Source organism: Anarrhichthys ocellatus, unplaced genomic scaffold (genome assembly GCF_004355925.1).
Source record: "Anarrhichthys ocellatus isolate YVR2014 unplaced genomic scaffold, GSC_Weel_1.0 scaffold17, whole genome shotgun sequence".
NCBI classification, from domain to species: domain Eukaryota; kingdom Metazoa; phylum Chordata; class Actinopteri; order Perciformes; family Anarhichadidae; genus Anarrhichthys; species Anarrhichthys ocellatus.
The window spans coordinates 6500507-6525605 of NW_022280047.1; the positions used below are offsets into that span (position 1 = coordinate 6500507).

At 41.1% G+C, this 25099-nt stretch overlaps 5 protein-coding genes across 9 annotated transcripts in view; 2 read left to right on the plus strand and 3 right to left on the minus strand.

Moving 5' to 3' along the window:
* Nucleotides 1-1653: 1653 nt before the first annotated feature.
* Nucleotides 1654-10157, minus strand: LOC116388580 (uncharacterized). 2 transcript variants are annotated; one of them, XM_031856589.1, is made up of 14 exons: nucleotides 10076-10157; nucleotides 9276-9989; nucleotides 8805-8967; nucleotides 8147-8244; nucleotides 7776-7991; nucleotides 7444-7531; nucleotides 6354-6475; nucleotides 6075-6180; nucleotides 5876-5947; nucleotides 5626-5735; nucleotides 3224-5352; nucleotides 2594-3098; nucleotides 2191-2284; nucleotides 1654-2084 (listed from the first exon to the last, which is right to left on the minus strand). In XM_031856589.1, the coding sequence occupies exons 1-14, from the start codon at nucleotides 10132-10134 to the stop codon at nucleotides 1926-1928; spliced, it is 4635 nt and encodes a 1544-aa protein (XP_031712449.1). In that variant the 5' UTR covers nucleotides 10135-10157; the 3' UTR covers nucleotides 1654-1925. The 2 variants fall into 2 exon arrangements, with proteins under 2 accessions (XP_031712449.1, XP_031712448.1); XM_031856588.1 differs by having other exon boundaries at nucleotides 3188-5352.
* Nucleotides 10158-12098: 1941 nt separating this feature from the next.
* Nucleotides 12099-14861, plus strand: LOC116388614 (Rieske domain-containing protein-like). 4 transcript variants are annotated; one of them, XM_031856648.1, is made up of 4 exons: nucleotides 12099-12157; nucleotides 13008-13256; nucleotides 13458-13492; nucleotides 13641-14861. In XM_031856648.1, the coding sequence occupies exons 2-4, from the start codon at nucleotides 13034-13036 to the stop codon at nucleotides 13977-13979; spliced, it is 597 nt and encodes a 198-aa protein (XP_031712508.1). In that variant the 5' UTR covers nucleotides 12099-12157; nucleotides 13008-13033; the 3' UTR covers nucleotides 13980-14861. The 4 variants fall into 4 exon arrangements, with proteins under 4 accessions (XP_031712508.1, XP_031712509.1, XP_031712506.1 ...); XM_031856649.1 differs by having other exon boundaries at nucleotides 13689-14860; XM_031856646.1 differs by having other exon boundaries at nucleotides 13008-13492; nucleotides 13641-14857.
* Nucleotides 14862-15140: 279 nt separating this feature from the next.
* Nucleotides 15141-19764, plus strand: gtf2h3 (general transcription factor IIH, polypeptide 3). The gene is made up of 13 exons (XM_031856645.1): nucleotides 15141-15400; nucleotides 15496-15575; nucleotides 15674-15780; nucleotides 16537-16679; nucleotides 16897-16959; nucleotides 17088-17117; nucleotides 17201-17229; nucleotides 17313-17387; nucleotides 17488-17541; nucleotides 17621-17689; nucleotides 17770-17905; nucleotides 18028-18064; nucleotides 18205-19764. The coding sequence occupies exons 1-13, from the start codon at nucleotides 15391-15393 to the stop codon at nucleotides 18272-18274; spliced, it is 903 nt and encodes a 300-aa protein (XP_031712505.1). The 5' UTR covers nucleotides 15141-15390; the 3' UTR covers nucleotides 18275-19764.
* On the minus strand, nucleotides 19227-22331 carry psmd9 (proteasome 26S subunit, non-ATPase 9). Its single transcript, XM_031856651.1, has 6 exons — nucleotides 22185-22331; nucleotides 21963-22062; nucleotides 20374-20579; nucleotides 20132-20233; nucleotides 19855-19943; nucleotides 19227-19575 (listed from the first exon to the last, which is right to left on the minus strand). The coding sequence occupies exons 1-6, from the start codon at nucleotides 22308-22310 to the stop codon at nucleotides 19548-19550; spliced, it is 651 nt and encodes a 216-aa protein (XP_031712511.1). The 5' UTR covers nucleotides 22311-22331; the 3' UTR covers nucleotides 19227-19547.
* Nucleotides 22332-22931: 600 nt separating this feature from the next.
* LOC116388584 (rab5 GDP/GTP exchange factor-like) overlaps nucleotides 22932-25099 on the minus strand; it is a 19561-nt gene continuing 17393 nt past the window's right edge. The window contains exons 7-9 of the mRNA XM_031856596.1: nucleotides 24839-24933; nucleotides 24203-24459; nucleotides 22932-24115 (exon numbers count right to left, since the gene is read on the minus strand). Coding sequence (XP_031712456.1) covers nucleotides 23702-24115; nucleotides 24203-24459; nucleotides 24839-24933 — 766 coding nt within the window. The 3' untranslated portion in view covers nucleotides 22932-23701. The remainder of the gene's footprint in view (nucleotides 24116-24202; nucleotides 24460-24838; nucleotides 24934-25099) is intronic.

Consider the following 25099-nt stretch of genomic DNA (forward strand, 5'->3'; position numbering starts at 1 on the left):
GAGTCGGCTCTTCCACAGACAGAAGATCAGGAAGGCACCAGGCCCAGACGGTGTGTCACCCTCGCGCCTGATAGTCTGTGCTGACCAGCTGGCCCTCATCTTCACACAGATCTTCAACCGATCACTGGAGCTCTGTGAAGTACCCTCCTGCTTCAAACGCTCCACGATCATCCCGGTCCCCAAGAAATCCTCCATCACAGGATTAAATGACTACAGGCCCGTCACCCTGACGTCTGTGGTCATGAAATCCTTTGAAAGACTGGTGTTGACCCATCTGAAGAACATCACAGGACCCCTGCTGGACCCCCTGCAGTTTGCCTACCGTGTAAACAGGTCGGTGGATGATGCAGTCAACATAGGACTACACTACATGCTGCAACACCTCGACTCCCCAGGGACATATGCAAGGGCTCTGTTTGTGGACTTCAGCTCTGCGTTCAACACCATCATCCCAGCAATACTCCAACCCAAACTCTCCCAGCTCACTGTACCAGCCTCCACCTGTCAGTGGATCACTAACTTCCTGACTGACAGGACGCAGCAGGTGAGGCTGGGAAAAATCACATCCAGTATTCGGACTATCAGCACTGGCGCCCCCCAGGGATGTGTGCTCTCCCCACTGCTCTTCTCCCTCTACACTAACGACTGCACCTCAGAGGACCCGTCTGTTAAACTCCTGAAGTTAGCAGACGACACAACGATCATCGGCCTCATCAGGGACGGTGACGAGTCTGCGTACAGACGGGAGGCTGAACAGCTGGTCCTCTGGTGTGGTCAGAACAACCTGGAGCTAAACAGGCTCAAAACTGTGGAGATGACAGTGGACTTCAGGAGGAGCCCCCCAACACTGCCCCCCCCTCACCATACTCAACAACACTGTGTCCGCTGTGGAGACCTTCAAGTTTCTGGGATCCACAATCTCCCAGGACCTGAAGTGGGCTCCCAACATCAACACCATCAGGAAAAAGGCACAGCAGAGGTTGCACTTCCTGCGCCAGCTCAAGAAGTTCAACCTACCTCAGGAGCTGATGTTCCTGTTTTACTCAGCCATCATCCAGTCTGTTCTCTGTACTTCCATCACTGTGTGGTTTGGATTGGATACTAAACAGGAGAGGAACAGACTGCAACGGATTGTCAGGTCTGCAGAGAGGATCATTGGTTCCAGCCTGCCCTCCATCCTGGACTTGTTCACCTCCAGAGTCAGGAAACGGGCAGGAAAGATCACTGCAGACCCCTCACACCCTGGACACAAGCTGTTCCAACTCCTCCCCTCTGGTAGGTGCTACAGGGCTCTGTACGCCAAAACCACCAGACACAGGAACAGCTTCTTTCCACTGGCCATCACTCTCATGAACAATATATAATATTGCACTACTACCTCTGTCTGTATTATATATATATATATATATATATATATATATATATATACACTTTTTTTGGGATATATTTATACTTATATTGTATATAGCTGTTAAATGTTTATACCTACATCTGTTCTACTTTTTTGCTGCCCTTTTTTATTCTTATATATTTTTCCTTGTTTATTGTAAAATAGTGTATTGTATGTACATTGAGAGCGGAGTGGAAACCGGAGACAAATTCCATGTATGCGTACACACATGGCCAATAAAGCTGATTCTGATTCTGATTCTGACATGGGAAAACATCTCTTCCCACAAGTGCCCTTGTGTAACACATATCTTAATGTCACACACATCAAGTGATATTTGTCCAGCAGTGAACTCTTAAAGCTTAAGTCAATTGAACATTTATAAAATAAAAGCAATACTAATATTGACGCATATTGAATATAGTGTTGTCAGTGAAAAATATATTGTGCCCTTATAAACATCACAGCTTTGCATACCTGATATTTTTTAATGTGTAGGCTACACTTAAAAATACTCATTTAAAATACTAAGTAATCAACTTAATGAATTCAAGTAGTTATCTTCTTCCCTGCCGTGTGGCTGGTTAGAATGACTCGGCTTAAGGTATGGCTGCAGCTGAGCTATCATGATCTGGACACAGTGAGCCTTTCTCTCCATGATATCCACTAGTTTGTGGACATACTCCCCAAATGCCTGTTGAGAGACAGCGAGAAAAAGAGTGGGGACAATTTAAATTCATTTTAAAATGTAGTTTACAAAAAGGAAGGAGCTAACAAATGTGGCTTTGATTAATTCTGACCATATCAGGTTGCTTGCACAGAAGAGTCCCCTCTTTACGACATAAAGCTTCCATCTCTTCTAGCTGCTCCCAATGGGCCTGGACAACACACCACCTAAAATTGGATTGGATTAGAAAAACAAAATATCTCATTGAAGCTAATAAGCTCTAGGTTGTGATTACTCCATTATCGTGAAATACACCACAGGTTTTCTAAATCTGTCACCAAAGAGTTCAGTATGATTTCTGTATCATGTCTGCAGGGTTATCATGTGATCAGATTTCAATATCACCGAAACACAGTTGGGTATTATCCTTATTTGTAGATTAATACTAGTGGTGTCTCAATATGATGTGCACTTGCTTCTCAAACGCTCATTTAGGATGATTATGGAAATAACAATGTGACATTCCTAGTACTTACTGCCCTTGATCCAAATCTTCCAGCGTAGACAGATTGATTATGGGTGTGATTTTCTGATTGCTGGTGCTCTCTTGACTATTTGATTCTATAGGACCGTTTTGTTGGAGTGAGATGTTTGAGTTGCTGGGATGATTTGAATGTACTGTGTGACACTGTTTTGGCACTGTGTTCAACTGGCCCAAAACACTGTCTGACTGTGGTGTTGAAATGGAAAAAGCAAGTTTGCTGAGCATATAGCGTGCATAATCTGGTGGCACATCGGTGTCACCATATGTCATTAGATTGTGTGAACCGGGTGAACTCGTGTTTCCAGACTGCTGGACAGAGGATGAGATGGACTGCATGACAGAAGTTTGCGTAGAACCACATTTAGAGGTTTTAAGTGGGGGTGCAGGAGGTATGTAGCCCAGGACGTCAATAGCTGGCGTAGTTTGGGGTTTCTGATTGTTCTCTTGATCCTGGAGAGAGACCAGCATAACCTCAGGGATAGGAGGCTTCATCATACCTGGACAAAATTTAAAAAAAAAAAGTTCACATACTAGTTCTTAAGCACTAGTTAGTCCACACACAAACACACACAGAACTTATATTTACCTATTCCACAATGGTCATATGTGGCACAACACATGCCTTTTATTTGCTCAGTGTGACTTGTAGCTGTCATGGTGTCAGAGATGAGAGGGCAGACAGTCTTTGCCTTTGGCAGCTCCAAAAAAGACAAGCGAAATTCCACGTCCTCATCCACTAAAATTTTCCTCGCCATCTCCTCATATGTGAGACGTTCTTTTTCTACTTCCCTCCTGTTATCTTCTCCCCTTTCAATCTCAAGCGGACACAGTGAGGTGTTTTTCTGTTCCCCTTGGAGGAAGGAGGCTGTGGCGGTCTGTTGGTCCACTGGAAGCACGGAGATCACTTCTTGAGGTAAAACAGACCTTTTGGCTTTGACCTCTTGATGGATGTGTACCATTGTGTAAGCTGGACTTTCAGATAATATGTTAAGGGAATCAGTGGAAATTTTACAACAACTCTGTGTGATGGGAGAAGTGAGAGGTAATGTGGCCGATTGAGAATTTGAAAAGTCTGTTCTATTAGCGTGAGCTGCAAACCGTTGTTGCTTCTCTCTATAGCTGCTTGATGGCACTCCATGTTGAGCATTTTGCAATGGCAGAGGTGCGATGTTTGAGGGGCATCGGGTATGATTAAACTTAAGAGAGAGATCACTGAGTTTATTAGGGGTCAGGAGTGAGTTGGTATGTTCACAGGCTGGGGAGAGGGGTCGTTCTGCTGGAGCTCGTTGATGGGATGACTCAGCTGGAAGGTGGTTAAAGAGGCTGTTGCTGGCAATGCTGCTGTGGGTGAACGGTAAACCATGGCCATCCGCCCCTTCTCGCTCCTCAGTACTCCACACTCCATCAACTGGGACATCTGAGGGATCTGTTTCTTCCCCACCCACTTCTCTCCTCTCTTCTGAGTCACAGTTGTACACCACTAAGGCCTCAACATCAGCTGGCATTGCACCTGTCATCCTGTTTGCCCGCTCTGTCTCTAATGTTGTAGCCCACCTCCTCTCTCTTCTTCCTTCCATCCCAGCTGGCCTCCACTCTTCCCTTCTTACCCTTACCTCTCCTTCACCTGTTTCCTTCTGTGACCTCTTCTCGTGTTTACCCCTGTCTTGTCCAAATATTGCCTCAGTTCCTTCCCTAGATAACCTCCGCTTTTCACCAACACCACCTGAGCCAACGTGACCAACCTCATCCTTATTTTTACTGTAGCTTGGGGATGTTTCAGTTTGTAAGCAAATCTCTCCACTGGGGAAGAAAGAAGACTTTTTACTGTTACAATCGGCTCTAACCTCAACCCTAGCTCTGTATGCATCTAAAACGTCTTCCAAACCCAGATACATTCGGTCAGAAACTGAGAAGCAGGAAGAGTGTTGGAGAGATGAACAGGAAGATGGAGAGACAGAAGAAGATAGAGAGGCCTGATTAGAAGAAGAAAAAGTAGAGGGTGATAAGAGATGGACAGATGAAGAAGCTGATGAGGGTATAAACTGCTGCAGTTGCTGGTGATACTGTCTCAGATGCCTCTCCTTCTCCTTATTCCTTTCATTACCTTTTTGTATACCTCCTTCTCTTAGCCTTTCTACTTCACTACTTGTGTCTCTACTTTCCACTTGTCTTCCCTGTTCTATCCATCTTCTTTCCTCCTTTCTTTCCCCTTTCAAAGTGCTTTGCTGAATATCTTTTTCTCTGTGGTTGAATCCAGATTCCTTCTGTACCTTCCTCAAGAGAATCTGCTCGTCTGTTGCTTGTCCCAAGACCAGCCCTGCAATGACCTGTTTTTCACCATCTGAGTGGCCTACACAGCCAGTTACTTCATACCTTTCTCTTCTCCTACCTTCCCTCCCACCTGCTCTCTTCCGAGTATCACCTATTCCCAGCAAACCTCTGACTGGTGTAATGTGTTCAAGTCCAATCCCCTTTCTTGTGCTTGGACTTGTTTCCTCTCCCCACCTGCTGGTTTTGGGTGTCGAGCAGAGAATTGAACTCCCCGCGGTCAATCTCGTGGTAGGTGTGGTGAGGCTAAAATCCTCTCTTTGTCGCCCTAACTTTGGCTTTTTGGGGGGCCTTTTCCCTCTGGTGCTAACAATGTTGCCTCCGCTGCTGCTGCTGCTGTTGGACAGGTTACATTTGGGGGAGTGTATTGTTTTGCCCCTTCTTCCTCTTCTCAGGCCTATTTCTCCCCTCAACTCCTTCACCCTATGAAAAATCAAAGTGTAAAATCTCAAATAGCAGTCACAGATGATTGTCTCTTCAGTCCCTGACACTATACAATTATTTAAAAAAAAAGGACTGGATAAGTTGTAAACAATGGCACCAAGATGAAAACAGAAACTTTGTATTTAAAATATTATACTATTTTAAATTTCCACGATTTAAAGTATGATGAATGAAATCCATTAGGGCTCTAAGAAAAACAACAAAGATTTTCCAGCAACAAATATCCCATGCACACTAATTGTATACACTTACCGGTCGGCGTATCTCAGTGTATTTAGTGTGTGCTCAGTTGCCAAGTGACCAGGTGAAATGTTGGCAATCATGCATGTCATTGAGTCTCCAACAAACGAGTCTTTCAAAACCTAGAAAGGAGGCAATGTCGTCCAAAACACAGGAGAGTTTATTGATCAAACTGGGCAAAAACATCAAATACACATTGTATCACTAACACACACTCACAACAGAACCACTGAAAATTGGCCAGTGGCAAAAGTCTTAGTACCTGAGTAAGTTTGCTTTGTCTGAAAGGTGTGTGGGACTGCTCTTGATCAAGGGACCGGATACATTCTTTGAGCTGAGAAAAAACAAATGAGAAAATATATGAAATCATTCAATACCTTCTTCAATATCTTTGACTTTATGTGTGATCTCTGAGTGTCTGTATGTGTGTGTGTGTGTGTGTGTGTGTGCGTGTAGCTTACAGCCAACAGACTCTGGTTGATCTCAGCTCCCTCCATACGACTCTGCCTGTCTGGTTCTTTGGTATCTGATGCCCTCTCACTTCCTGCTAGGTCCACAAACCACATTCTACAGGCACAAACACCTTTCTTAGTTCATTCATTTCACACTAATACTACAGGACTTACCTGATCTACTATACAATAGCCATAGTAGTGCTTTGAGTAGAAAAGAAAACCCGTCAGAAAGTTTGTACACCATAATAAGCCTACAATAGAATAAAACACATGTAGTCCACTCACCTACCAGCAATGTGCTGGTTTGTATCTCTTAGCTGAATCTGAAGCAAGGCATGGGAACGAGAGGAGAGGGGATTCACACCACTCATCCCTTGTGTGCGCTCTTCTGTGCCCTGTGAAATCACCTTTATAAGGGCAATGAAGAATGTGGAAGGGAGACATGGGAAAGAGAGAGACCATTCAATGAAGAAATCATAGAAATACAACAGAAGAAAACTTCTAAGTACCTAAAAGTATGCAATCAAGTGTTTCTTGTGACAACAAATATAGATTTAAAGGCACAGTGTGTGGGATTTGTTGGCATCTAGCTGCGTGGTTGCAGAATGCAACCAAGTGAATACCCCTCTGCTCACTCCCTTTTTTCCAAGACTGCGGTGATATGAGCCACCAAGCACAAAATCTTCAAAAGACGTTAGACTCGCTCAGAGGCCATCCTTACAATTATAACACCTGCAACGGAAGTTAGAGGGCAGCTAGAAGTACCACTGCTTTGCTCTGCGACTCATGTTACTGCTATTTTTACAAGCATGTCACAAGAACTACGGTGGCCTTCAGGTAATGTAAAAACACGAAAGCATCTCTCTAGCCAGTGTTGTGTTTGTCTATTCTGGGCTACTGCAGAAACATGGCAGTGCTACATGGCGGACTCCGGGAAGAGGTCCTGCTCCCTATATATGAAGGGCTCAGTCTAAGCCAGTGGTTTTCAACCTTTTTTCAGTGATGTACCTCCTGTGAAATACTTTTTCCCCTAACCAGCGCATAGCATTTTTGGTTGAAAAAAAGATCATCAGTGTCTGATTTATTAAACTGTCAACACTGAAGATTGCATTGTTTAGGATAATGAAATTGAATAGCCTACTGAATATAAAATTCAGTTTATAAACTTACACTTATATTTTATTGAATATTTAATAAATAACAATTTTCCAAGGATTTTTGAATGGATGCTAATTTTAAATACATATTTTTTAAATCTCACGTATTTGAGAACCACTGGTCTAAGCTAACAAAAACACAACGATTCTTAGTCTCATAATCCAGCTCTTAACTACATAGCATGGACAAGAGGATATTGGTAAAGAAAGGGGGAAACCTCCAACAGTGAGCTGACTGAGTCCACTCTGACATCACGCAGCCCAACAATGTGAACCACCTTTTGTCCATCCTCCCTGGCAAACAACCTAATGAAAGAAGAAATAAAAAGAGAGAGAGAGAAGAAATCAAAAAAGCAGAAAATCAAGGTTTCTCATACATCCAAGTAATAAGAAGAGGTTTACTTTGATGATGATGTTACCAAAAATGTATCATGTCTGTGGGAAAACTGACACATCTGTTTTTGATCAATTGCTATCCGGTTATCTTTTCATCTATTTTTAAAAGCAACTCCACCTCAAACATTCTTAAACTCTTTTAACACAAACACACCTTTTTCTGTGATCCAACAGGTCATACAGCTGACCACAGTAGATTTCAAAGAAACTGACATACACCAGCAAGGGTGAGTGCATATGAGCGGTGGAGAGGTAAGCAAAGATGTCCCGGACTGCCAGTGCATACAACCCTGGTCTCACAGGAGAACCCAACATGGTGTGAGTCTTCCCTGCACCTGTCTGGCCATATGCAAAGCAGGTGGCCTTACCTCTATGGAAAAACACACAGAACAAATAAAGATAGCTAGAGAGCACAGATTCGTAGAAACACAAAGCCAGAAAAGCATGCACATTAAGCCCCACAATTGACTCATTTGAACTTCAGTGCATTTGAAAAGAAAGGATGGTAGGTCAATGCTAACCTACCCATTGAGCATGTGCAGTACCAGAGGATATGCTGTTCTTCGATACACATCCTCGTTGGAGCTCTCCGCCCCAAAAACCTGGTCAAAGTAGAACTTGTGCTGCAGGGACAAAAGGGCAAGGGGCAAGACAATAAATAAACAAAACAACAGCACAATGATCTGACAAGGTGACCTTATACACAATTCCAGTATTTAATTGTGAAAAACATTACTTAAAGTGGCAAGCTCAGATTTTCATTGAAATGAATGTCTGTTAAGTCACAATCGAAGTAAATAACACAAAGTTGATAGAGCCTATGGCCCACTAATGAAAGTATTACAATATTTACATATTTGTAGTCTTAGTTTTACAGTTTTTATACATTGTAGACACACAAAAAATGGAAATATGCACACAATTCTGAAAACATTATGTATCAACAAAAAGACTCCATACTGCTAAACTGAGCACAAATCCCTTGTTTTTACTCAAATGGAAATTCTAAGTTAACCAGGATGGAAATCTTAAGGATTGCCACTCTCACGTCATCATAGTTTGATGATAACGTGTGTTTATTTGGAGACACTTCTATCTTTAGTTGTACCAACCGTATTGATACAACACCGTTTCAGAAAAAACATTGATCTGTCATTGTCTCCTCTCTAGACGTTATATCTACCTGTAGTTTGTACTGTGAGAGATCCACAGCCTCTTTATTTTCATGGACAATCACACACTCTCCACTCGGAGTTGTTACAACATCTGCCTCTCCTCTCCTGCACTCTTTGTGTGTCAGAGGTCTTTTCCTCAGACACACACTGATCCGTTGCCCTCCTAGTTGCCTGCAACACACATGCACACACCCCAATTACAGACAATTAAAGTCAGGATGATCATGTGCAAAGGAAACAATGTTCATATGCAAAAGAAGAGACACAACCACATAAAGAATGGAATTTCTTTTTGACAAAGACATTGTGCAGGCACAGGAAACCTTCACCTAAGTGTTGTAGCCATTTGGAAATTTACTTTCTGTATGTCTTTCATGTATTCAATAAATGTATTTAACATACTGTGGCTGTCTTCACTAAGATGCAAATTTGCAAGTAGGGAGTTACCCGTGAAGACAACACAAACCACTGCCACTTACTTTTTGTTTGGAGCAGGAGGGGAACTCAGTGGTAGTCCGTAGTTGTAGCCAGCTGTTCTCTTTGATTCATAAACAGGTGTTGGCTTAACCGTGTGTTCAGTAGCCATGTTACTGCTTATTTCGGTGTAGAGTTTTTCCTTCCAAGAGAATCCTTTTCTCACTTTGTGCCCAACTAGTTTGTTGCTAAACCTACTATGGAAATCTGGCCTGTGGTTGTTCTTCCCTTTGCAGCCACTTCCAGTGTCAAGCTGCACAGGTATGGCTGATCCTTTGCCCTGGCCTGGCACATTATTTCTATTATGACTTGTGCAGACATGAACAGTGTCTTCTGGACAAGAAAATAGCTTCAGCTGATCCATGGTTTCACAACTGAAATCAAGCTGCCTGCGAACGTGTGACGGTTTGGAAAAACTTGTTGTATTTAGCTTACTCACAGCAGCACCCTTCTCATCGTCATCATCGCATACATTGTTGTCAGGATCTACACAACCATCATAAGTAAAGCTACTATCTGCTCCAGGGTAGCCTTCATCACCACCATCAGCATCGTAATCTGCATCATCATCCTCATATTCAAGGTCAAGAGTTTTCACCATTTTGACCAGATGGAAGAGCCGAGTCCTGTCCTCCATAGAGCGGATTCCCAGGATGGGATAGTCCTCCATGGTCAGCACCGAAAGGTGGGCTGCACGATGAACACCGAACGAGGTAAACCTGAAGGACAGGAAACAGAGCAAGAAAGATGGTCTGAGGAGGGAACAGGACAATTGTGAGTTTGGATGTGATGTGAGTGAGCTTACCTGGCATAGTGACTCTGTAGCCCGACAGCCCTCAGACACTCATAAAGGCAAAGTGGCATTTCCTCACCTTCCTTTTCTCTCTCTTTTTCTTGTACTTCTTTCCGCTTATACCCTGGCAGTGGCAGACATGTTGCTTTAGTCTCTTCTTCGGTTAATCACACAAAGCAAAGGCATGCAAGAAATGACCGCAGGCTACAACTAGAGTAATTATTTGACAACAGTTTAAACAAACAGAAATAAACTCACAACAACTACAAACTTGAATCGCACCTACACAAGCACCATACACTGCTTTTTCCAAGACAGGGTGCCTTGCTGTTTTCTCTTCCTCAGTGATTCCCGTCACAGACTGGCATTACTACCACGCCGCACAGTTGTTGTGTCAAGCAAAGCGCACAACACTGGTATGATGCTGACATTTGACACTTTGTCTGGATGGAGCCATGGCAGCACAGTGCAACCATGTCACACATTTATGTGTCTTAGCAAATATGGTAAATATAGCAGACACAGACATGCAACTGTTGCTTCCAAGACTACAGTCGATTGGCTGGCAGCAGTCCTGCCCTATGTCACTTGAATGAGGCCTCCTTCATATGCATGCATATTATGAAACAGTACACTGCGCCAAATCATCCCCCTCTCTGAGGTCTACATTTCCTCCGGGGTGTGCCACAGTCCTTACAGCAAACACCTGTTGGGATTTGTGTCAGCAACTGTTCATTCTGCAAATTAAATTACAAGAAGACAACCCGCAGAGCAGTATTAATTTACACTTAAGACCAGCTTAGCCATAGAGTATGAAGTAAAGGAGTAGTGGGTTGTTGATCTCTGTCCATAGCAGAGATGGTCTGTTATTACAACAACAAACCCACACCTCAAAATAAAGGAAATTATTGTCAAATAAAAATTAACATTCTACATCATTAGATAATGAAGTGCTTGTGCTTCACAAATAGTTTTATGTATGAAATGACAAACTGTAAAGCTGATGAGTTTCTCCAAATGCCAAGAAAATAGAAATAGAAAACGTACCTTAACCACTCCAGACTCTTAAGCAACTTTTGACAAATGAGTGAACACGACGGTTTATCTGAACAAGCAGGAACTGACAACATGCATTCATTTTTCACAAAGTTAGCAGCGTGAGTAGTATCACTATTTCCGTACACAAAGTAGGTCTCCATAGCGACGAAAACGGCGTGAGGACGGCGCTTTATTTTCAAGCTGCACAGACAGGTCTTGATTGGTAGACTCACGGGTGGCAGAAGTTAGGTTGCGAAATTATATCTGGTTTCAGAAGGACAGCCGGTCAAATTACGCTCACTTCAGCATGAAAGAGATATAATCCCTTAGAGGGCTTAATGCCCACCAACAACCCTGCTTAGACAAAAAGCCTTCTCAGACTAAACCATTAGGATTGCCCCACTGGCTTTACAACAGACTGTATGGAGAGCAATGGACTACTAATAGACATATATTGTATGGGCTCATTAATGATAAAACACATGGATTATTATTGTTATTTATTTAGCTATTTTTTTTTTAGCTATTTAGCTATTATATTCTTTAGCTAAAGTATTGCATATAGAGCATGTATAGACAACATGGCTACACCCATGCTCTGTACATTACAATACATTTTAAACTGACAATTTGGTTTACCCTAAGAAAAATAAAGATAAAAACAATCTGTTAAAATGTCACGTTAATAGTAATAACAGTACAATAGCAGTTTTATTTGTTGTATTATCTTCATCATTTACCCTCATGGGTCCCAGGTCTCTGCGATAACCCTATATAGTATATTGGTAAATTTTATAGGCCTACTTTAACTATATATTACAGCCTATACCTCACCAGCAAATGCATTCATGCATACCTTGTGCATTCTTGGCAAACTCTCAGATGGCAATTTAGTTATTAAATAATGTCGAGTCATAAAGGGGAAGGACGCCATAGAATCTCGTTCATCAGACCTTGTTTCACTGGGGACAACATTGGACGTAACACACAACATTGGCTCTTCCTCAAACCAGACTGCTCTGACACATGGCTCACTTGAAACGCAGACGACGTTTGGTTTGCATTTTTTTTATTTGATATATGTCCAAATAAACATGTAATGCAGGTACAGTATTAGGACATGAACGGGTACTTAATTATTAACACGTAAGAAGCCGCATTAAAGAGGAAACTACTCGTGCATTGCTTATTGCTTACTTTCCGAATTGTTCGAAAATACAAGCATTCAATGTAAAGAAACATTTAGACTGGGGAGGAAGATAGAGATGGCAGGTTGCAGGAGCTTTAAACAAGTCTATCCCAGGAGAAACAGAGTGCGCCCCAGATAATCTGGAATATCGCTATAGTGAAAAAGTTCGTGGACCGCAATATGAACCAAATTCTGATGAATAAAACGTTTCTTGGTATTTATCTTTCTTCCCCCTCTCTCCCTCTTTTTTTGTATCTCAATCACTAACTCACATTTTTTTATGATAAATTAAGGGTTGCTGTTTGTAAATGACTACCTTTAAGAAATATATTGGTGCACCTAAAACTGCCAGTGTGTTTCTTTCCTCTCCTTAACTTTTTAAATATTCATGCAGCATCTCATCTCCAAAATAAAAGTGGAGCAATTGAAAGAAGCATATGTTCATCTGGAACACCTTTCAGCAATATTTTGTATTTTCTGTTCATCAGTGTATAACCGATTGGGATTCACAGGTCAGCATCTTAACCCGGTTCAGTGACAGAAATATTATTTGGAGAAACACAAAACCTGTGCCTTGTTCTTTTCATGTGAATTGCATTGCAAGTGAATTGAGTCTAATAGGTTTGCATGAAAACAACATTCATTACTATCTATTTTGCTATTAATCATGTCCTCACAACTAAAATTAATTTTGAATTATATTCTTATTCATACCAGGAAACCTGCTGTAAGAAGTCATCAACATGTCTTCTGAGGAAGAGACTTCTCAGAATTCCTCTTCCTCCACTCCCCCTCCCTATTCTTCTTCTTCCTCCTCCTCCTTACCTCCACCTGCCTCCCACTTCATCGGGAAGAAAGAGGACATTGTCAAGGCCGGGCGCGTGACCAAGATGGTGAATGGATGCAGAGATATACTGGTTCTGCACCACCAGGGGCAGCTTCATGCAATGGACACACGCTGCTACCGTAAGCTCAGTGTGTGTTGGTTTTTACATATGCAGGAAGCTATAATTGTACAGCCTGTCCTCACCTTTAGTTGGTGTCCTGTTGACAAATTTAGAAAGATGATTTCATTTATTGTCGTATTATATTTTCAAGTGTGGAATTTAATTTCTGCAATGGCTCATCACACTGAGGCCTATAAGACACTTGTTTTTCCACTGACAGATTCAGGTGGTGCATTACAGTATGGAGACATTGAGGTAAGTTTTTATTTTTTATTTTATTGCAGTAAAGTAGCCATTTAATGCTTGTAATATTTTGTGTCAGTTTGTTGCAATGCCCTTGTTCAATCTTTCCTGTGTATAAAAAATATATTTTCAAAGTTTTCTCATAAGACTTCCTCTATAGCTGCACAGTCTTATCTCCCTTATCACCTTCATGCTGTGCCAACATCAGGAGTTTAATGGGCGGCTGTGTATCGTGTGTCCGTGGCACAAGTACAAGATCACACTAGCAGAAGGGGAAGGGCTTTACCAAGCTGTGGATGATCCTACAGCCAAACCCCTGAGAACACACTGGCGCTCCAAGGGTGTCAAACAGAGGATTCACAAGCTCACTGAGGTCAACGGGAATGTATACGCAACATTGAACGACTCTAGTGAGGCCATAGAGTCAGACGTCTACCAGACTGAGAGATATAGGACTGACTTACTCAAGACCCAGCCAAAACCCATGGCCAAGAAATAACCAGACTCTCAGATGATTGATGACTCAACCACAAATACTGAAATGCTTTAAGGACAATGTGAGAAGTTTTGTTGTATTTCATTGGAAAGCATATCAAACCCCTTCAGAATCCGTTTGTCACAATAATAATTATCAAAAAACTGTGACCAAGTGTGTGAGCCAATAAGCCTGTAAGGTTTATATGAGTCAATCTATGACGTATAATGTATGAATCTCTGTAGTAAAATATATATATATATATCTATTATACATATATATCTGCAATTGCAGGGTGTGTATCATTTCAGTGCTGATTTTTGTGCTTCAATTGGACATCCTTAGAGTTTTGTGCTGTTTACTGTTCCTGTGCTCTTGCTCTGATGGACACCGTTTGTTTTAGCAAGATCAGAAAACATAACTGAAGACATTGAACAAATCGGTAGGTATGATTTAGAAATGTCTTTTAGAATTAGAGTTTTTTTTACACTGAACTTCGTCTGCTACAGAATATTGTGGTTTCTAATTATTAAATGGTTCAAATAAACTGTTTATTTTTGGTAGACAAAAAGGATGATTATTTTTATGTTCCATTGTCACGATAAATTATATGAGACTTATTATGATGCTATTGTGTCATTTGTCATATTATATACACAGCTACGTTCTTCTAAACACAGTTCAACAAAAGTGTAAAATTATAGATAATTACAATGCTGATTTTACAACGAAAACATTAGATCAGCTTGTAAAATATGAAGCATTGGTATATGAAACTACCCAACAGTACATAGTAGTCCAAATTACCTCAAACTTGACCAACTACAACAGTATATGCTACTTCCACATCATTGTTTTAGTAACTGCAATCAATGATGAATATCACAATCACAATGGTTGTTTGTCTGCATCACAAATACTTACTTTTCATACTTAAAGTACATTTTGCTGATAATACTTCTGTTAATTTACTTACCTCAGATTTTGAATGCAGGACTCTTTTTACCTGTAGTTAGTATTTTTGTATTAAGTATTAATAACATAAGATATCTGAATGTTTCTAATCAATTCTAGGCTAAGTGAGTGAAAACAAATGTTTGGGTGTACCGTGGATGTGAATGTACGCCACAGCCCAACGGCCGCTAGGTGGCAGCAGTGCACCACGTGATACCAATATGAGCAGTAGAAGAAGAAGAACATAGCAGCAGCGGGCTACTGTTGTGGGTCACTATCAACGGAACTAGCTTTATTTTTCGCAAGTGTCAGTGTTTACTGAATAATAAATTGCCAGATTATCCAGACCTTGAAGTGTGCCTCGTTTTTGGATAGTGTTTAAACTTTCGAATCAAAGATTGAAGCTAACAGAAGATAAAGCTCCAGGACAACAACAGTTGTCACTTTTTGGTCTCTCTTGGTTTCAAGTATCTTTGCCGTGATGGCATCAGGTATGTCTCGCTTTAGTCCGACTGATGCAGATAATAATGACGTTATTTCACAGTTTTGTAACGGTACAGTTAAATTGTTTCCAACATTTCCTCAGAGGAAGAAATCAATTTGCTGGTCATCGTAGTGGACGTAAACCCGGTGTGGTGGGGGCAGCAAGCTCAACGTGAGACAGAGGTATGAAGTCTTTCTGTGGACGGTTTTCAGATTGTAGGTTTTTTTTAATGTGGCTGCGGCTAAACAACACCGTCCACTGTCCTCTTGTCTCCTCTCAGCTCAGCTTGTCGAAGTGTCTGGATGCAGTGATGGTTTTGGGCAACTCCCACCTGGCCATGGGCAGGACGAACAAGCTGGCCGTCATCGCCAGCCACTGTGAGGACAGGTAACCTGATAGAGCAGTTTCCTGTGGTGAAGACGTATTACAGTTACTGAGGTGATGGGGGGGGGGGGGACAACAAACAAGGGCTCATAAATGACATGACTTTGGTTTGTTTTCGGCTCACGGCCCCTCACAAACAGAAAACAGTGTCTAGTTGGGGCCCTTTGTCACATTTCAGAGGTCTGGAGTTGTTAGCAACACACACCAGAGAGTTGATCTTTAAACCTCTCAGATGGTGTCATGTCAATTATAATTTGTATTCAGAATTTCACAAAAAATAAAGATTCAGGCCAAAGTCCATAAATGAACACACTTGTGCAGCGGAACGCTCTTTTCTTATTTCCTACCCCAAAAATCCCCTCACAGATTGATGTTGTGGCCCTTTTGAATGGTGCTCGACCACTAAGGTCTGCACTACCCAACAGTGTTTAAAACGGTTAAAACTAGCTCCACCTCGACCGGCTACAACAGTTAACTACTGCTGACAAATGAATGCATTAACAATCAAAGACTGCCATTTATAATCGTATCACTTATGGGCCATTTATCTGCAGAAGCAGCACTTTTACTTATTTACTATTTCTTACGTAGTGAAGTATTTCTACATTGCTGTATTGGTACTTTTACTTACTACGGTAGGAGTACTTCTTCCGCCACTGTCCCTTTCTAGGATTGAATGTCCGACTGTCTTGATGAACGTAATGCTTTGCTCCTGTCACTTGTATTTTATGCATATCACTCCAACTTACTTTGTTTCAGTCACTTTCTGTATCCCGGGAAGAGCTGGAGAGCGGGGGACAGCGGTGGGGATGATGCATACTCCAGTGGGGATGGAAAGTATGAACTCCTGTCAGTCGCTAATAACCTTATTGCTGAAGAGATCAGAAAGGTAATGTCAAAAAGTAAGTACAAGTCTTTTTCTGTGTGGGTAAAATGTACATCAAATACATACAGTACAGTAGATTTAAGTACATGGGCTTTCTCAACATACCCAAATGTTTGGTAGCTGTGTTTGCAGTTAATGTGTTGTATTTCTAGCTTTATTTTCAGGTGTTTAATGAAGCTGTGTAGAGTATGAGTGACTCCTTAAAATGTACAATGTGTCTTGTGTGATTACAGCTGAAGTGAGGGGAAATTCAACTGATACTTTGTTGGCTGGAACCCTTGCCAAAGCTCTCTGCTGTATCCTTTAAATAACAACAACACTATGAACAGTTGTATCATTTATGACATTCTGTACACAGCAATGTGTACAGAAGACGAAGTGACGGAGAAGTGTTTTGCAAATTCCTTAATCCGTTAATATTCAGATGTTAACAGGGTCTCAAAGGAGTTTGAAGGTAGTAAAATGTTTTTAATAAGCTTAATGATGCTCTTTATGGGTCCCTTCAATACTTATTAATGTTGCCTTTTCTTTTTTCAGCTGGACAGGAGATAAAATCAAGAATATTGGTACGCTCTGAATGGTCTAATTTCACGAGTGCTTTTGTTTTATTGCGTGACTTTGAACACGGCCTCTGTGTTTTATCCGTTAGGTTATAAAAGCAGCCGAGGACTGCCCCCGCCAGTACATGAACTTCATGAATGTCATTTTCGCTGCCCAAAAGCAGGTACAATCACTGATCCTGCTCGTGTTTTCTGTCCCGTTTACTTTTTTAACAACTGATATTTTTTAAATTCTAAATCAATTTGTTTTGTATTTTCAAACAGAACATCCTGATCGATGCCTGTGTGTTGGACTCAGACTCAGGTCTCCTTCAGCAGGTATATTTTTATGACTTTGTTAGGACATTGACAATACTGTAGTTTCATATTTTTGACCTTTTCGATGTTTGTTTTGTAGGCTTGCGATATAACTGGAGGATTGTACCTCAAGATACCACAGAAAGTTGCCCTGGCACAATACCTTTTGGTGAGAGTGCAATACAGATGTTCACATTTCTGTGAGTATGTTGCAGCTGCTGTGTGTTGACGACGGAGTTTTGTGGACAGTGGGTGTTCCTGCCGGACTCTGATCAGCGTTCACAGCTGGTGCTGCCACCGCCTGCACACGTGGACTACAGAGCTGCATGTTTCTGCCACCGTAACCTCATTGAGATCGGTTATGTGTGCTCAGTCTGTCTGTCAAGTAAGCTCGATTCCCAGTTAAAAAGAAAGAAATGCATAACCTCAATCTTTAAATTACTGGCAAAAGCTGCAGCTACAGTATGTTTTTGTGGTGACGCTTTGTCCCGTCTTCTCTCATTCAAGTATTCTGCAACTTCAGCCCCATCTGCACAACTTGCGAGTAAGTCTTTGAAATAATATATACTGTATAGAAAACCTCTTTCCTCTGAACACTGTTTACATACTGTACATCTGGAATCACACAATGTGATTTAATCTTCACTTTGTCTGCACTAATATCGAAAATATTTTTCTTTTTAGGACTGCCTTCAAAATCCAACTCCCACACATGGTCAAGCCAAAAAAGAAGAAACTCAAGCAGCCTTCCTGATTGTTACGCTAATGTAGTGAATTTAGTTTGTTTCCCTTTTTTGATGACCAGATTATACCATTTTGTTTGGTGTATATATTTGTAACAAGCTTCACATACGTAGGCTGATTACTTAACTGTTCTCAAAATAATAATTCCTGTCTCATGTCAAGAGATTCAAGTTCATCTCTACCGGTCAAATATTTCTTCGTGGTAGAAACAAATAGTTTTTCCAGAAAACTTTAGTCAATAAGTGCACATGCAGATATGTAACGTGTGCCACTATACGTATGTATTCAACATTCTCTCATGAGTCTAAATTTATGTGATTGTTTTGTTCATATTGATAGTAACAACTGGAACAGAAGTTCAGCTGTTTATGTTTAGTAAAGATAATTCACTCAGCCTGATGTAAATGGAGTTATTGCTTTTTTTTTTATTGATTTTATAAAAAAATAAAACATGTTCTTAGAAATGTTTCACACACCTTTTGTTTGCCGTTGTCACCACAGTGTGGACTTTTTAACATGCATAGCTGTGCAGATTCAGTCTTTTAGCTAAATGACGTGTGGAGGTGGAAACATTTGAGTGAATGAGTTCAGTGAAAAGCTGTATTAAACCAAGAACATGTTTTCAAGTTCACTCAAAACTAAATAACATGTAAGTAAGTAGAAGTATATGTGAATTAAAGTGGTAATTATTTTGGTGTGATGATCCATCATCTTACCAAGATTTCCTGATTTGCTGCTCTTGCATAACAAGATGGATCATGTTTTATCCAAGAGTTGAAAATAAGATTTCATTGATGATTGTAGCAACGTTCATATTTTACAAAGTCTCCAATCATTGATTTTCAGTGTCTGTCCACTTTGTAATGATATCCTAAATTAAGCCTTTGTATGAATGTTTGTACTTTGTATTGAATATGGTGGTAATCGCACACTTGATAAAGATGAATTGCAATAACATTCGCTGAGTGAAAGCATGCTCCCGAGAGAAACATTTAATTGTTCGAACATACAAGATTTGAATCGGTGTAGTTGAATGTAGCATTGCTTATTCAGCTGTTATTCAATAAACTCAGCATGGCCTCTTCAATAGTGACACTTTATTTTCATCTACACCATTCTGAAGTCTGCCCTTCTATAAAGAAAATAGTACCAGTTTAAAATATAGAGAAATTAAACGGGTGAGAAATGTCTGCAGTGTGTACAAAGTCAGCTTGAAAGCATCCAGGGGTCACATGAGACGAGGAAGGGGTTCACAATTGAAATTCTGCATAATGTCATGTTGATCATTGCTGGATTGGAACAATGTTGCATCTGAAAAACAAGAACAGACTAGTGACTGATGTGAACCACTTAACACCTGCCAATCATGCATCTGATGTGGTGCACTGATCAAAATCACTGCCGCTATATATGCAAGAGAGACATATTTGCCCAGCTCACTTTGCTCCTGTGGGCTTCACAGCTTTCTGTGTTTCTCAATATCAGCGTATCAACTAGACTCTTAACTAATTATATATATATATATATATATATATATATATATATGCACCAATCCATATACATGACTTGGATAGTGTCTGTAGCACTCACCCCAGCAGACCTCTGCCTGACCATCGCTGTGGAGTCAGGCTCATCTGAGCTTTCTGGCCGTCCCGGATGACTGTGACGCGTAATGGCTTCTGTAAAAAGACATGATATTGCAGTTTACGTCACAGGTATTAAGTGTGTGTTACAAAAGGTAACCCATGGCCGGGCAATGTGAAAAAAAATGGATATAAAAGGCGATTACCAGAATATTTCTTCTAATTCTAACAAAAGGTCTGATAGGAATGAAAAACAAAAGGTGTAAATGATGTCAGGAACTTACACCTTCACTGTGTTGAACCACAGAAGCAATATTCTGGAGGTTCTGAAAGTTCTCCGTGTTCACAGAACCAAACTCGATGACTTCATCACCAACCCGGACGCCCTTATGAAAGAAACAACACATTTACTATTGTCTCTGGAACAAAAACAAGTACGTTTCAATTAAATCTCAACCTCAACTAATTCTGATGGTTTATCTGAAACAACTACCAGGTACAAAAGCGTATTCCACACATCACTCACAGCTCCACAGGCCGGTGAGCCTTGTGTCACAGCATCCACCCGTGCAAAGGGAGGTGGAAGAGTGACCTGTTGCTCCATCGCCTCCTCCGTCGCCTCCTCCTGGTGTCCAGCACCATCCTGTTCCCGCTTGGCCTTCTCCCGAGCATGCAGCCTGTGTAGGGCTTCTTCTATCTCCTCCATGATGGCCTTGTGATCGTTCTGCAGGCCTGAAAGACAAAGCAGTACCTCGAACATAATAATAATCATTAGCAGCAGACAGTCTTAAGTTGATATAATGATATACGATATTTTATACTGTAAGTATCATCTTGAAAAGTGATATCAGTATCAGTGCAAACTTAATTAATTGCCAATATTTTGCCCGTCGTTGTACTGGCATCATATGATGTATTCTTCTGACAGTGTGTCTTGATAAACATTTACATTTAGATAAAGAAATGATCTGAAAATCGTTAATTGTTTTAGTTCAACGTGTAAACTACTACATTTTGGTGTCACATATATACATTATGTGGGAAAATATCACTCCCTTTTTGGACCTCACACATCCCTTTTAATTGTTTTTAACTTTAAAACAGTATAAATACTATCATCAGACATGTCTGTGTCCAATGAAACGAGGGGATGAAGTGGGTGTGACCTTTTGTTTGGGAGTGAAGCACTCTTTCCAGAAAGCAAAGCTGCACAGGACACAGTGCCACGAATTGGTAAGTTCACTCTGGCTTTTCAACATGTTTAAATTGAAATATCTTCATTTAAAAAATGTATGCATGGACATTAGTTTGTAAAGAAGTATGTTTGATTGTCTAGAGACTTATTTTGTTCTTGCTCAACATTGTGCAGCTCGACCACTTATGATCAGGCAATACCCTGCTATAGTGTGGAGATGATAATTGTGACAATAGTTATTGTTTATACTTTACTATCTATTGATAATTACAGAAATGGACACAGCAACATAATATGAGAGCAAGGAACATGATCAGGCAGTTAGGATCCTTTGACAGACAATTAGGAGGTCAGGGGTCAGTCAGCAGAGTAACGTGTGTCTGCGTGAGTCTGTTTGTTTGCATGCATGTCAGTAGATGAAGAAGGGTAAATGACACATTCAAATGTGTGCTTCCTGCTTTCTTAAAGGAGAATGTTTGTCTGCTGAATGACCCTGAGTCAGTGGATGAAGAGGAAGATGAAGAAGTGGCGGAGGTTCCACGCCTATCCTGGTGGAGAACACCCCACAATGCTTTCTACAATGCTTACCCAGAACATCAGGGTCTTTCCAGATGTGACACACACACACACACACACACACAGACAGACAGACAGACACAGACACACACACTGACTGACCCCTGACCTCCTCATTGTATCTCAAACGACCCTAACTGCCTGATCATGTTCGTCTCGCTCATAATATATTCTTGTGTCCATTTCCAAAATGTGGTGAAACATTTTTTACCCCCCAAAATAAAAAGTAATGCCACATAGAGGGTGAACACGTGGTAACTGGATGTTGAATAACAGACAACGTTCCTCAGATGTCCCCTACTACCAGAGAAAGCACTAGAAACAACCACCACGCCGCTGCTTACATGAAATACTGTGTCTCGCTGTCCTGATCTGGTAGACATTAACATCTGCTCGGGGGAAGCCCTCTGCGTCCACCAGGACACCTTCTACTCCGACCCCTTGCTGTAAACATGAAGTAACGTGAACGTTAGAGAAAGCCATGTTTACTACATTAACACTGTAAGTTAATGGCTGTATCCGTGGGTTAGCTTTGAGCAGCGTGTGCGTCTCACTAACAGACTTACGTCTTCCAACACGTCGTAATAAGCCTTTATCTGTTCTTCAATTTCATCTTTCGTTTTAACGAGGTTTTTTACATCATCCATTGTTGTTTCCGCCTTTCCAGCACTGTTTTCTCCCGTCATCTTCATGGTTGCGCGTACATCCGGGACCTAACCTCCAACGTCATAGGTGGTGTTCTTCTTCGCCGTCTTCTTTGCGGAAGGTTTACGTCAGTGTACGCACTTTACTGCCCCCAGCTGGTCGATGAAAAAAATGAAATTACACGAAATCTAGCTTTTTCTGTTTCGTTTACAAGAGGATCTTATTAATGTAGAGGATGTTCACAGTAAGTATTTAGTTCCTGCATGGGAGACAAACATTAAATAATAAAAGCAATTGACTAGAACTATAAGTGGTCGTACTTACAAGGTAGATGGGTAGGTTACAGGAAGTAGGTATGCTCTCCTATATATTGCAATTCCTATATATTTGGCTGATAGGAACACTGTACACCACTGACTGTTAGTACTCAAGCAGTGGAAGAGTATTTCCGTTCTCATATTTAAGTTTTTCCTTAAAATAATGAGAAGTTTTTCGTGACACGATCACCAACACTAAACATAAACTCTGTTCCACTTCCCACAGCAAAACACCGTTCAACTCATTAAATAAGTACAAGTTTATATTCAATATTCAAAAACACATCAAAATCAGTCAAGGATTTGATTCAACCAAGTATTTTAATATTTGACTCCTGTTTGCAAACAAGCAACTAAAAATTTAGTGTCGACCAAATGTTTGTTTTCTCAAACATTTAAATAAAAAAACACAAAACACATTTAAATCAATTTTATTATTATATTGGGTACAACAATTGATCATAACATTGAACTCCATCATTTCTTCATAAACCTTAACAGTTGTAAACAGCAAATACCTTCAGTACACTAATGCAGATGGCAAAATGTGTTTCAAATAGTTTTGCACCAGTTAATTCATCTTCAAGGCAGCATGTTGTGAACAGCGCCACAGCTCTGAAACATGGTTCAACTCAATACACCCCCTGACTTGTAGTGGTCTATATTTGCCATTTCACATTTTCTCCTGTAGCATAATATTTATTTCACAGCAGTCTACATCGAGGCACATTGGTATAAACTACTAGTGAATATTAAATAAGCACTGTTGAAGTGTTACACGACAGCCCCAAGTGCTGTGTATCCTGAGTGCTTCAATAGGAATATCTGTTATTATATATTGGAATGTATTTCGAATGGCCTTCATCCTCAAACAGGATACAAGTGCAAATCTTTATCAAAGTCATTAAAGACCCTGTGTGCGCTCTCTGTGATAACGAATGCAAAAAGCTTTCCTTCAAGAAGTTTTCCTTCATGTTCAACTGGCTGACAAATCCCAGTTTAATGCGGCTGCAATGTGTGCAAGTGTGACCTTGGAATATAAATCGGTTTGTTTGAAAGCCGACAAATTAGTGCTGATGATGTTAAAAAAAGGTCCAGTACCAGAACAAGCGTTAACATAGCTAACAGTCTGTATCTTGTGTTCCTGCAGGTTGATCCGCGAGCACCAGGACGGACTCGTCTTTGTCGTCCTCTTGTGGTGATGCATTGTGAGATGAGGATGAAGAAACCTGCGAGAGCTCGCCCTGAGCTGCTACCTCCTTCTGCACCAGAGCAAACTGGGCTGTGGCCTCATCCAGCTGTGAATGAACAGCTTTGACCCAATTTTGGAGCTGCACGTTGAGAGCATCCATCCCTTGGTCCAGCTTCTCCTGCCTGCCTTTGAGCTCGACTAACAGATGTTGTGCGTCGCCGGCAACCTGCTGCCTCTTTCCTTCAGAGGGAGCACGCTGACGCAGCATGTAGCCGTCAAACTCCGCTGGACTGAGGTTGAGCGCTGGTCCATCCAGCTTTTCAATGAAGGCCACTGCACAAGACTAAAGCAGAGGACAAAGGGGGGCATGAGTGACAAACTGACCCTGTCACACAGTACGCCGGATGAGCAAACTTTGCAATAAACTTACCAAATTTGTGAAATAGTAGCCGCTCTCTCCTGCCATCAGACTGTGAGGGAGACCAAAACGAATCACATATTGCATGTTGGAGTGCAGGCGAGGTGGATTGGCCTTCAGCACCACGTAAACCAAAGCTGACAGGAAGTCATCGGCATTAGCGGGCTCACTGTTCGAGGTGGAGAGCGCTTCAAAGACGTGCTGACTGCATTTGGACACGCATGCAAGTTTGTCCTGAGGCGCTCGTTTGGCATCCATTTCAATTATAGCTGTAAAAAAAAAAAAGAAGAACAAAAAGGTTAAAGACCGCAGCACCTTTTCATGATGCTCGCAGCGTGTGGCAAACTCTTAAAGGAATAGTTCAACATTTTGGGAAATATACTTTCTGGCAGTGAGTTAGATCAGAAGATCAATACCACTCTCATGTCTGTCCATAAAATACAAGTCCAAAGGTAAGAGCATCACCTCTGAAGCTCACTCACGTAGTATTGTGTTTGTTTAACTAGTAGAAAAACTGTGTGTTTACGGTGAACTATGTGGGCTTATATTTAACGGTGAGCGTAACATTGCTCTTCTAATTAGAAAGCAAATAAAGCATATTTCCCAAAACGATGAATGATTCCTTTCAGTCCTGAAGTTGTGAATCACCTGTGATGGCGGACAGGAAGGGGTCGCCGGTGACTGCAGTCTTTTTATCAGGGAAAGGTACACTCAGCATCTGCGGAGTGATCCAGTTCAAAGATCTGCAAAGTAAAGACATCGGCGTCAAACGTGGGCTTTAAATTCAAGGTTTTGATGAAATACAACCCACAACTGCGCATATATACATATAAATGTTTGACGAAAGTGCACATTAGATTTGTGATCTCTATCTATCTAGATAGATAGATACACACATATACATATACA

Bases quoted from the DNA above. Each gene is read 5' to 3' on its own strand.
- LOC116388580 (XM_031856588.1), bottom strand. From the start codon at position 10,134: ATGCCACTTTGCCTTTATGAGTGTCTGAGGGCTGTCGGGCTACAGAGT. The intron at 7,992-8,146 runs GTAGGTTAGCAT...GTTTTTCCATAG, and splicing joins GTACTGCACATGCTCAATGG to AGGTAAGGCCACCTGCTTTG. The intron at 5,736-5,875 runs GTACTAAGACTT...CCTCCTTTCTAG, and splicing joins GACAAAGCAAACTTACTCAG to GTTTTGAAAGACTCGTTTGT.
- LOC116388614 (XM_031856646.1), top strand. From the start codon at position 13,034: ATGTCTTCTGAGGAAGAGACTTCTCAGAATTCCTCTTCCTCCACTCCC. The intron at 13,493-13,640 runs GTAAGTTTTTAT...CTTCCTCTATAG, and splicing joins TACAGTATGGAGACATTGAG to CTGCACAGTCTTATCTCCCT.
- gtf2h3 (XM_031856645.1), top strand. The intron at 15,576-15,673 runs GTATGAAGTCTT...GTCTCCTCTCAG, and splicing joins AAGCTCAACGTGAGACAGAG to CTCAGCTTGTCGAAGTGTCT. The intron at 17,388-17,487 runs GTACAATCACTG...ATTTTCAAACAG, and splicing joins TTTTCGCTGCCCAAAAGCAG to AACATCCTGATCGATGCCTG.
- psmd9 (XM_031856651.1), bottom strand. From the start codon at position 22,310: ATGAAGATGACGGGAGAAAACAGTGCTGGAAAGGCGGAAACAACAATG. The intron at 20,580-21,962 runs GTAAGCAGCGGC...TTTGTCTTTCAG, and splicing joins AGCGAGACACAGTATTTCAT to GCCTGCAGAACGATCACAAG. The intron at 19,944-20,131 runs GTAAGTTCCTGA...GTCTTTTTACAG, and splicing joins TGGTTCAACACAGTGAAGGT to AAGCCATTACGCGTCACAGT.